The 12,877-nt window shown below is 33.6% G+C and overlaps 1 protein-coding gene across 1 annotated transcript in view; it reads right to left on the minus strand.

Moving 5' to 3' along the window:
- TBC1D32 (TBC1 domain family member 32) overlaps positions 1 to 12,877 on the minus strand; it is a 184,002-nt gene that overhangs the window by 105,844 nt on the left and 65,281 nt on the right. The window contains exons 17-19 of the mRNA XM_082669226.1: positions 10,268 to 10,469; positions 9,599 to 9,681; positions 1,968 to 2,106 (exon numbers count right to left, since the gene is read on the minus strand). Of these exons, the coding sequence (XP_082525352.1) occupies positions 1,968 to 2,106; positions 9,599 to 9,681; positions 10,268 to 10,469 (424 nt within the window). The remainder of the gene's footprint in view (positions 1 to 1,967; positions 2,107 to 9,598; positions 9,682 to 10,267; positions 10,470 to 12,877) is intronic.

Here is a 12,877-nt window from a genome sequence, read left to right on the forward strand (position 1 = left end):
ATGTATTCATGGTAAAGTTCAGAAGTATCTCTCAGCAGAAATCAGAATAAGAAAATAAAGATGTTATAAAATATTCCTCCTTCCTCAGACTTTATAGGTCAGCCTGACCTTAGACAAAGTGTTTGACTTCTAAACAGAGCTAACCATTTAGAATTTGTATTTTTCAACATTTCATTAAAAGGATAAGGATATGTTTTTATCAAATTTTTAAAATATAAACTATACATTCCATGTTAAGGGCAAAAAAAAAAAAAAAAAGGCAGGGGGGGACTAAAAGACCATGGGAAACAATTAGGTTTATTTCTTAAAATTTTTTGCTGCTCATCTCTCTATAAATTTGCCTTCCTTTTCCATTTTTATTACTCTTATTTTCCATTTTCCTTAATTTATCATCCATTAGTTCTGCAGTGGGATAACACAGAAGTACAGCAAGATAAATGTCTATCTTTTTTCCCCACTTGCCTTCTTCCATGACAATGGGAAAAACACCTTACTCATCAATCATCCCAAAGGACACTGCTGATTCAGATATTAGCAGCCACAGGGGTCTTCCAGATCAACACTAAATACTAAAAAGGAAGGGCAGAGGAAAACTTCAGAGAAGCTAGAGGGGCTTCACTAAACAAGACTTAGATTTCACGGACACTGTTAAGACTAATCTGAGTTCCAGTATTACTACCATCAATAACTACATGTGTGAACACAAGCAGATCATTTATAACCAGCCTGGATCTCCAACTTCTCTTCAGCAAAATTAAGGAAAGTCTAGTTGCCTTCTTACAAGATAACTGAGAATCTAAATGTTCAAAAAATGTCTTGAATGGTGTAAATCAACATTAAACTACTGTACTAAATTATATGGTTGTAAGTTACTGATGTCCAGGGAACAACATCTTCTATTAAAACGAACAGTATATTAAAAGGAAGATCAGATTGTTTTAAAATTTATGAATATAAAAAAATGACATCTAGTCCTAGGTGTATTATCACAACAGTAAAAAGCTATGTCTATATGGTCTCAAGAATCTGAATGAGAAAGAAAAATCTCTCAGTCACTTGAATATTTTCAAAAATGGAAAGAAAAAAAAAAAAGGGAAACCCAAATGGTTAACTAGTACACAAGGAGAAATTCAAACTCACCAGCAGATCAAAACACAATTTATGTAAACTAAAAGCCTGAAAACCTTCTATATTTGCTATAATCTGAATGTCTATCTCCTCTCAAAATTCCTATGTTGAAATCCTAAGCCCTGTAAGTAATGGTAGGAAGTGGAGCCTTTGGGAGGCTATTAGGTTGTGAAGGTAGAGAGTGCTCACGAATGGAATTAGTGCTCTTATAAAAAAAAGATCCCCAAGAGACCCTAGCCCCTTCTGCTAGGCTACAATAAGAAGTCTGAACATCAAGAAACAATAGCTTCCAGAGATAAAGGAAACACTTTTAAAAGCATATCTATGGATCCTAAGAAGCCCTGACATCTAGGGATATTTACTGTAACAGCAAAATGATGAATATACCTCAAAGATCTCTGTCTGATAAAGGGCTAAATTTATAGTAAATTTTATTTAATGGTACCAATAACAAAACCCCTCTACAATTATATTTATTTCTTCCAAAATGTGAACCCCAAACTCCCAATGACACATACACTTAGACCCAAAAGGTTTTTCTCCTGGAATTCCACCGAGTTTTAGTATAGCCAGATGTTTGATACCACATTTATAAAACATCTAGATGATTAACTGAGTTTTTCAATTTCATCCAGTTGTTTCAGCCTGTAAAATACTCACAGATACCAACATCAACTCTCTAAAGCTTTCCTGAAAAAATATCATTAAATATTACAATGCTATATGGTTTTTTAATTGAGGTTTAATAATCTCTTCACACAAAGAAAACAGAATAATGTTCTTAATGGCTTTTACAGAAAGGAAAGTTCCTTTTGCCTGTGGCAGATGGTAATTCGCACCTCTAATTCTTTTGCGTATTGGCTGAACATAAATGTCACACATTCACTGATGGCACCTGTTCTTTGAAGAAGTTGTAGTCCTTTGGGAGTGGCAGCAAAATTTAGTAAATCGTCTAACAAATTCTCTTCGCAAGCCATACTGAAACAGGTAAAAAGAAAGGTACGAACGTCTTTATTGTACTCAAAACTGAAAACAACAACAACAACAAAAAAAAAACAGCTTAATACTACTAATAATTAAATTTATAGAGTACACATTGGCTACAAAGTACTCAAATGTTTAAAAATAAGATAAACATCATGGTTTCCTTGACAGTGAGTTGTTTTTCTTATTTCTTCTATCCAATAATTTTCCTTCACTAAATGAATCAAGTATTAACTGAACATGTCAGCATTTTCATTACACCTAGATTCTCTCAACCAGGTCTTAATTTCATTCTGTTTTCCTATTATAATACTGCTGTGCCTGGATTCCCCAAGCCCCAACTCTCCATTATTTCTATACTTTCTTTTCATTACGGAGTATCTGTCTTCTGACTTTCTAAAGCATATCAGGCATTTTATCTTTATTGTCATTGGTTCTTAATCTTACTTTTGGAGAATAACATTTTTTCTCAAAATAATTCTAAAAGGCCAGTAACATTCTCCAGAGAAAAAGAAAGGACAAAGAAAACAACCTGAAACATTCAGAAGACACACAGTAAATAGCTGAGTCAGAGCTAGCAATTTGGAAACACAGGAGAGGATATCAGCACTTCATCTGAAGTATCAGATGTAAGAGAAAATTTTCTACCCACCCTACTGGATATTCCTACTTGCCTAGAGAAAAAAAAACTGGATATTAAAATAGGTCAAAATCAAATGTTTATATGCACAGTGAAACAGAGCATGGAAAAGTGTGCCCTTTTTTGCCCAAGGAAGTTTCAGAAGTATGTTTTGAAACTGGTAAGAGATTTGAAATCCAGAACTTTTCTGATCAGAAAAGGAACAATCAGTACATGCCGACACATATCGATCAGTGATCACACAGCAATGGCCAAAGATATAACTATGTTCAAACACAAAATAAATATCCCTTGGACCAAGAAGTAGGGCTAGTTCTGAGGCAAATGCAAGCAATGGAAACCAAATTTGGCTCCAATAGGATATAAAAGACTCAAAGAGTTGCATATGAGATGTATGACCAGCAGTAAGCTCACTGCTTAAGATTCATGACTGGGTAAGACTACTAAAAATAATATATGTTTAATTAAAATATATAATTTATATACATAAATATATAAACAAAATACTTATATATGTATAAAACTGACTAAAATTGGGGCTTTTGACAAGCCATAAGCCTAGGGAGACTTGAAGATACAGAGAAAGCTTCATTTCTAGAAATGAGCAGATAATCAATTCATCTTCTAACTTTTAACAGTATATGCAGTATCCTCATCATCACCGACAGGAGGCTCAAAATGCCAATACAATGTTTATTTAAAACATAGGGGTAAAAGAAAAAAACATAAAACTGCTGGACAGGGAAGAATGAATATAGAAATAGAAAGTGGGGGAAATGAGGGAGGGCAGAAGGGAGGAAAGTAGTGAAGGAAAAAAAGACTCATTTTTAAATGCACTTGAAATCAAACTTCAAAAGGCATCTAAAGCTAAGAGCCAGCAGAATCAACATTCGTTAAATGAATCCATTCCAGCTGAAATAATTTAGAAATAATGACTAGCTTTATTTATGATACTCAAAGGAAATTTTTTAATCTTCCATTAAAACTGAAGCAAAAAGCAGAAATGAAAAACAGGTAGATATTTTTTTAAAAAACCCATTGGAAATCTTGGAAGTATTTGTTTAAAAACCCACTTAAAAAGCAAATAGGGGGACTTCCCTGGTAGTGCAGTGGATAAGAATCCGCCTGCCAATGCAGGGGACACGGGTTTGAGCCCTAGTCCAGGAAGATATCACATGCCGCAGAGCAACTAAGCCCATGCACCACAACTACTGAGCCTGTGCTCTAGAGCCTGCGAGCCACAACTACTGAGGCCTGCACACCTGGAGCCCATGCTCCACAACAAGAGAAGCCACTGCAATGAGAAGCCCGTGCACCCCAACGAAGAGGAGCCCCCACTCGCCGCAATGAGAAAGCCCGCGCGCAGCAAGGAAGACCCAACACAGCCAAAAACAAATTAATTAATTAAAAAAAGCAAATGGGAAAACTCTCAGCCACAAAGAATTATTGAATTGAATGGTAGCTAGATAAGAAATAAATGTTTGAGAAAACAGATGAGACAGAACATACTAAAAGTTTTCAAATACATCTAGTAAAAGCTTCAAGAGAATTGAAGAAATATTTGAAAAATACTAAGAATTTTCTAGATTTGAAGAAAGATGCCACTCCAGTCTATCAATCAAAAGAACATTCAAAGTACCAAGTAGGAGTTAATCAACTATACTCCAAAATAAAATAAAAAGTAAAAAAAAAAGTACCAAGCTGGATAAACTTAAATCACACAGAAATAGCAAACATCCCCAAAAAGAAATTAAAAGCTATGAAAGAGAAAAGATATGACCTATAAAATAAAAGTGATTATACTAACAGGCTTATCAGTTACTACTTATTCTAGAAGACAGTGGAGTAAAGCCTCAAATAATAATAGGAAATGATTGTCTATCAAAACTTTGATACCCAGATAAACTACCATTTAGAGGAGAGAGAATGTGAGCCCTCAAAAGCTGTGGACAGGGTGGGGGTGGTTTGTGTGGGCTGGAAGGAGAATAGCTACTATCAGACACAGAAAGATAAGGACAGTTTACTACCCTCAAACCCTTAAGAACAATTAAAGGATAACTATATTTAGAAACTTAGTAGGGAAAAAAGTGAGCTTATCAGAAAGAATGGCCTACAAGTTTCAACAAATGACCTAAAATAATAAACATGTCAAAAAATTTAATATCTGTGTGAAGAAATAAATCAGGTGATTAAAAAATATAAAACCAAAATTCTAGATAACTATAACAAGACAGTCATGGAGTATTTAAAGGAGCAGCAACTGGTCAAAGTATGCTAAACTCCATAATGCTTTTCAAAACATGATATAAATACCCAATTACTTCTTACTTTCTTAGAAAAATATATGGTTAAATATGTATATTGAGAATTAGGAACAACCACTTAAAAAAAGAAACAGAACAGTGACTTATAAAGTCAAAACCAAGGGAAAAACAGGATAAAATTTATTGATCTAAGATAAGGCAATAAAGGGAGAAAAGCAAAGAAAATAGAATAAAAATAGTACAAAATAAGAAAAATAAGCCCCAAATATTAGCATTGCAAAAATGTAAAAAACTTCAATTCATCTAGTAAAAAATAGAGATTATCAGACTGGATAAAAATTCAAAATTTACTGCTCTGAATGATAGGAAAAAAAGAGATGAAAAATATACTTTGTGTTAACAGGCTGACCCAACCTCCATCTAAACTCCTTTTTTATCAACTCCCATCCAGCAAGAAGTGGCCATACAGCAAATCCAGTAAGATGTTCACAAAAATGTTAATGAGAAGAGATTTCCTTCCTAAATAAAAGACAAAGCATCATGAAAAGAAGCCATTTGTCTCTACAACCTTTTTCCTCTTCAAAAGTGCAAACTTGAGGGCAAACCCCCCCCCCCAAAAACATTAATAATGAAAAAGAAGAGGAGGCTGGGTCTCAAACCACATCAGTAAGTCAATGCCTGGATAGTATTCCATGAGACTTCTTGCTTTATGAGAAAAAGAAAGTCTTACTGAGCTATCTGCAATCAGACACATTCTTAACTCATGTACTCTGCAAATACTAACTAAAGCCAAGTATATTTAGCAATATTAGTAACATACAGGATAAAACTTAAGGCAAAGCAGTAATGAAATACTATATAATAAAAAGTTCCCAAGAAACAGTGAATTATGTTCCTAATAGCATAAAATATAAGTATGTAAAACAAAATCCCAGAATTACAAAAGAAATGGACAAATCAACTTTTATAGTGAATGATTATACATATGCAGACAAAACAAAATATTGGTGGAAATATTAAAAACTTAGAATATCTCTACTTCCAATAAAAAACATAAAATAGTCTTTTCAAGCAAGGACAGATTTTTGTTTTGATTGACCCTGTACTACAACACAAAATCTCAACCAACCTAAAAGGATACATATTATGCAATCTATATTTTCTGAAAAGAACAGAAATGAATTAGAAGTCAACAGTAAAATATAGTAGTAAAAAACAAACAAACTACGTTTGGAAACTTAAATGTATTCCAAATATTTCATGGATTTAAAGAGTAAAATCAAGATAGAAATTTCCCAATATTTATAAGAGCTTAATAATGAAAGTACTACATATCAAAATGTATTAAAGTTAGAATGGCTGATGTAGATTCCTTCTTTTAATATCCATTCTCAATCCCCTTTCACTTGTTTTCCTGTACTACTAAAGTGAGGGAAGGAGAGAAGATAGAGAGGGAAAGAGAACATTAGCAAAATCAAAAACTGGTCTTTGAATAAACTAATGAAAATAAATTGGTGGGGGGGGCAGCAAAAAATACTAAGAATCAAAAAATGAGAAATAACTACAGGTAAAGAATTTTTTTTAACATCACAAGAATACTTTGTACAAATTAACACCAAAAAAGTAAATATTGATTAAAAAAATACGTTTTTTAGAAAATATAGCAAAAGTCACTCAAGCAGAGATAAAAACCTTGAATGAACTATTAGCCATTAAAGAAATTATTTTTTAAAAGTCTACCCTGACTCCCCCCAAGTAAAAACACAGGTAAAAAACTTACAGGTTGTGTCATATAATTCTGAGAAAGTTAATATACTTTAGCTTATCGTTTCTCCTATTAACCTAGCATTTAATTCTCCCTTCAAATTATAGTGAAGACACTCAATGTTTCAAAACAGAAGGAAGATCTAAGCTACTGAATTTGTTTATCATCCTTGAAGAACCCTTCCCCCAGGACAATAGGCAACGATCACACTGCTTTATTAGCTTATGAGAACTCCATTTTTTGAATGGTTAGATGTTATAGAGTGTATAGTACAGACACTCTCATGGCAATTAAGCTTTAGGTGTTTATTTCTTTGGGATCATAGGCTGTTTTTGCAGATCAAAGATTCCCCCGTTACTTCAACATCTAGTTTTACCAAAGGTCCCTTGGTAATTGGTTGGGGCAGGTTGGGCATCATTGGTTTTTTTGTGATTACATTCTTCTCTACCATCACCCTAAGGATGGCCCCTAAGTAATTTGCAGTCACTGCAATCACCAATATCAAACTAGCCTCGTAGAAATTTCATCTGGGGTTGCATTTCAAAGTCTAGATTTAAGACATACCCTATGATGACTACAAAGCAGCTTCTATCTTCTCTATAGTATCGTAAGCACCAATAAATGAAAGGATGGAGAGGAAATCTCCAACATATACTGTCAGAAAGTAAGATCAAAATGCCTAACATTAGCCTGTCAGAAGCTCAAAAATATAGATTATAACAACTTACTCTTCATTTTACCCTACTCAGTAAGACTAAGATCTCAGTCTTACCATCACTGTCCTTATTTAGAAACTAGTGCCTGGTGGTAGGAGAAGTGTTATTCATTCACTAATTCAACCAAGCTATCAAGCACCTGCTACATGCTGGAGACAAGCTAGTCTAGTTAACTGGCCAAAATGATTTTGTTCTCAAGTTTTACCAAACTACAATGGAACAAATAATGCCCATCTCATACCAACTTTTCAATCAATGCAGAAGATATTCAACAACTCCATGAGATCATTTGATTTTGATGACAAAAATGAAAACAGTTCTACTTTATCAAAAACTATTAAACCTTTGTTTCTAAGACAGTAATATCAGATACTGAAGGAACCTCCTTTTCCTCTAGCATCAAGTTTACACGTGGAGCACATTCCCCAGTTTAACACTGCTTGCCTCTCTCCACCTAATCACTCACTCCTCCCCACTGAAGAAGGGACTTAGGAAATTTGTAGGATGACCTAAGCATGATTGGCTAGGCAATGCCTGTCCCCCAGTCCACCACTTCTTTGTGACCCAGCTACCTGTAGGAAGCACACAGTCTGCTTGGTTCTACTACATGGTTAAGTTTGATCTTTGTAAGCTCTGCCTCTGGGGGTGATGGAAGCCTATCCACTGCTGATAGTGAAAGAAGGGTAAATCTGTCTAATTCTTCTGATCTTGGGAAGCCTATGTTATTCAGTGTTTTGATTTCCTTGACTTCTTTATCTCTATTAATTGGTTTACAACACAGGAGAGAAGGAGTGACATATAATTTATTAGTTACCTCAGACTCTAACATCAGAATCTAAAAATATTACTGACAGTAAAACGTGTTAAATACATTGACTATGTTCTCTCTCACTGCTAGTCTGTTGACCACACTATCTCTTCCACCCGAAATAATGTTCTCCCCTTTTTAGACAGTTAATATCCATGTATCCATTTTAACTTAGTTTAATAACTGCTTCTTGGGGAAAGATTTCCCCAAGTTAGCTCCCAAAGGACCCTGATGACCCCCTATCATAAATTTAGCATGCTACATTGGACGCACTGTATTAACTTATTTGTATCTTACACTACACAATAAGTTCTCTAAGGTATATAGGTATACTCAGAACTCAGCAAAGTACTCAGTCCAATAAATGGCTGAATGAATGAGTAGAAAATGAATGCATGAATGAAAATGATAAATCATAGATCGAAGAAAACAGACCTAGAAATTACCTGAAAAATGAATTGCAGCAACATTGTTACTCACCCCCTCACGCAAAGAAAAAGATGGCAGTTGATTTAAGTTTCACAACTATATCAGAAAAAAAAACTATAACTGATTTTTAGAAAATTAACTATTTGTTGAACGATTACATCATTAAGGAAATGTAAAAGGCTTTGTTTGACTTTTTTGTTTTTGAGTTAAACTATGCCTACCTAAAGAAAAATGGTGACTTTTTAAATTTCTCTTAACTAAACATCACTTAAAGTTCTAATTATCTTTGTAGATTATGCCAACACTCAATTAAAAAGAGACTCCAGGAATACATCACCAGATCTTAATTTAAAATATATATATATATTCCCCATTAATCTGACTCCATATCCTACTGATATTTGTGAAAACAACATGGAAACATCTAAATTAAAAAAATTACTATAAATACTGATTTAAATAATTCTCCAATGCCAAAATCTAAAATGTACCCCACACATTTTGGAAAGTTATAGTTTAAATGTAAATGGACTTCACTGGCATTTGAAAACATTCTACTTCTACTGAATTTCCAATTTTAGTATTTGGTAATTCTCCAAGTTTTCTGGAAACACTACAACATGTCACATTTCCTAACCCAAAATGTAAATACAGGTTGAAGTATAATAAATATTGCTATTTTTTCTTCTTTTAAAAGGTACAAGTATATATGATTGCTAAGGTTCCTCCTAGGTGTACTTTTCCTTGAACCTATATTATATTTATATACATCTAGCTTCCTATAAAATGTTTTTGCCACAGTATTCTATTACATTTCTCATTTTGAAATTATTTCAGCAAATGTGAAAAAACAGATTTACTTACATGTTCTGGGATTCCTGGCTTTTCGAAGAAACAGAATCAGAACCCTGTACTGGAGTAGGAATTCTTTCTGATAGCAAACTTGTCTAAAATATAACAAATTTACATTTTTTTTTTTTTTACTGATAGTGTTATTCATAAGCTCTCATGCAACATTTTTATATTTGACTCAATTTAATTAAAAATTAAATTACCTGCAAATTTTAAGTTATTTAATTCTTAACTATAATGTAAAGTATTTCATAAATGAAGCATATAAATGGGGTGGGGGGAAGATATTGACATATACTATATGTCATATATACTATATTTGACTGTTGCTACATTATGATCTCCAGTGTATGAAACAAAAACCCAGGTATCTGTAAAAATTGCTCAGAAATAACTTCCAAAGGGTCAGTGTATGCAGAGACAATTTATTCAAAGGCTCTCTTTTCAGAAGAAAAGACTTTGTAGTGCCCAGTTAGGTCATAGAGCTTTGTGCTATGGGGAGAGGATGTACTGAAGTCATGTTGTGCCAAATAAGAAAGCATTATGTCCCCTGGACTACTGTGGTGCTAAAGTCGTCATATGTGCTCCAGTAAAATATTTTAACTGTAGTATGATATTACAATAGTGACTGTATTTGAAATAAAGATTTGAAGAGAAGAAAAAAAGTTTGAAAATACTTACCTTCTTCCATGCCTTTGCTATAGATTCATGCAAATTATAAGGAATTAAAACCTGCAAGCCTTCACATGTACCATATATTTGACGACACACAGAAGTAAAAGCTCCTTTAACCGCAGGAAACATTTCCGATCCAGGAAAAATAGAAATATCTTCATCAAGAACTTTTTTCGAAAACTGGGCAATTATATGAGCACCTGTAGGACTAAAAGATGATACCTAAAAGCAATGTACTTCAAGTGACCTAATCTGACTGAAATGCTTTTCTCTGCATGGGTATATCACTAACTTGACTGTTTAGTAGTTAAGTTCACTTATTTCCACTTGTTTGAATTTTTTTTTAATTCTACTTTTTAACTTTAACATTTAGTATATGAAACAGATACATGATTCCTAAGTTAAACCTAGGTACAATCAAGGAATAAATCCCAGGTGTCTCATACCGATACCTCCCGATCCATATACTTCTTCCCCTCCTCTAAAACTATTACTTTTTAGCTTATTCTTTTATCATTTCCTTTTGAAAAAGCAAATATAATTGTATTTATTCATATTCCATCCTACTATACAAAAGGTAGCATTCTATAAACATTCTTCTGTTTTGTTTTTTACTTCATATATTCTGATAATTCTATAGCAGTACATAAAAAATTCCTCATCCCCTTTTTACAGCTGCTAAGTACTCCTCTGTATAAATATAATTTAATCAACTAGCCTCTTATTGTTGGACATCTGAGATATATCCAGGTTTTCACTAATAAAGTTAGAAACTCTTCACCACTGCACAATGAGGATTCAGAAGAAGTTCTAACGTTTTATGCTTTATCTGTTTAACTTCAATGTGAGGGAGACGCTTTAAAAAAAAAATCTAGAAATCATAAGGATAATGATTGGGAAAAACGACTACATACAATTAAAGGATGTCTACATAGCAGAAAAAAACTTAAATAGAGAAGTGACGGACAATAAAAAGAAACCTTAGAACTCATGACAAAGGGTTAGTCTTCATAATTTTAAAAGAATTGTTATATATGGATAAGAAAAAGACTTCCAGGTTAACTATGTCAGATTGAACACATACATTCACATCTGCTCCCTGCTGAAATATTAAAATGTAAAAGTAAACAAAATTTTCAGAAGGCTCTTGCAGCCGTCAAGGACAAGGAGAAAAAAAAGGATATGATAGTAACAAAGTTTGGAACCTAGAATAAAAGAATAATTCAGAGCCTAGAAAAACTGAATGATCAGCCACAGTGTAGAAAATGGAATCAACATGATCTCATAGAACCTCTCAAAAAACTCAAATTGGTGGCACCAAAAATCTCTATAATTGGGGGTACCAGTGGGACTTAAAATAGAGATGCCTGAAACTCAGTTTAAGAAGGAATTTGACCTCCAGATTCTTTTCACATTCCAGGTAGTCACCCCTGTACCTCTTGGAAGTTAGGCAGAGATTAAAACTGATAGCAAGCAGCACAGGATTTAATCAAGTTTTATATACTAAAGCTTGAGACCCATCACCTTTTGCATTCAGTGGTCTTCTCTCACTAGGCTTATACTCTCTTCAGGCAGCTAACTGTAAGAGCCTTCTTCATGGACTCTGACCAGAACAAAGACAAGACTAAAGATACTTACATTAAAGGTTCCTCAAACAATACCATGGCAAGGTTCCCCTTCAGCAAAGGCCACAAGTGACAAGTCACACTTCCCTGCATGAGTTTCAAGCAGCTTTTTACTAACTTTAATATACTTGAAGAAACCTGATTTAAAAAGTCAGAGACCAAGATAACAAATACAAAAGTCTATTTGAACATAAAAATAAAATGACAAATGAAAACTTCATTACCTTCACAGAGGTAAGAAGAACTTACACTCATGAAACAAGAATAGGATGCTAGTAAGAACACTCTTGGACATAAAATCATAGCAATATTTTTTTTGATCCATCTCCTAAAGGAAATAAAAGCAAAAATTAACAAGTGGGACCTAATTAAACTAAACAGCTTTTTGCACAGCAAAGGAAACCATCAATAAAATGAAAGACAGCCTACTGAATGGGAGAAGATATTTGTAAATGATATGACCGATAAGGGGTTAATATCCAACATATATAAACAGCTTATACAACTCAACATCAAAAACAAACCAAACCCAGATTAAAAAATGGGCAGAACTGAATAGACATATTTTCCAAAGAAAAAATGCAGATGGCCAATAGGCACGTGAAAAGATGTTCAACACTGCTAAATCAACAGGGAAATGCAAATCAAAACCACAATGAGATTTCACCTCACACCTGTAAGAATGGCTATCATCAGAAAGAACACAAATAACAAATGTTAGGATGTAGAGGTGAGGATGCAGAGAAAAGGGAACACTGCTGGTGGGAAATGTAAATTGGTGCAACCACTGTAGAAAACCATACAGAGTTTCTCAAAAAAATTAAAAATAAAACTACTATATAACCCAGCAATTCCACTCCTGAGTATATATCCAAAAGAAACAAAAACACTAATTTGAAAAGGTATATGCACCCCAGTGTTCATAGGAGCATTATTTACAGTGGAAGCAACCTAAGTGTCCATCAACAGATGAATGGATAAAGAAGATGTG

The sequence above is a fragment of the Grampus griseus genome (assembly GCF_964374135.1).
Source record: "Grampus griseus genome assembly, chromosome: 13".
In the NCBI taxonomy this organism is placed as follows: Eukaryota; Metazoa; Chordata; class Mammalia; order Artiodactyla; family Delphinidae; genus Grampus; species Grampus griseus.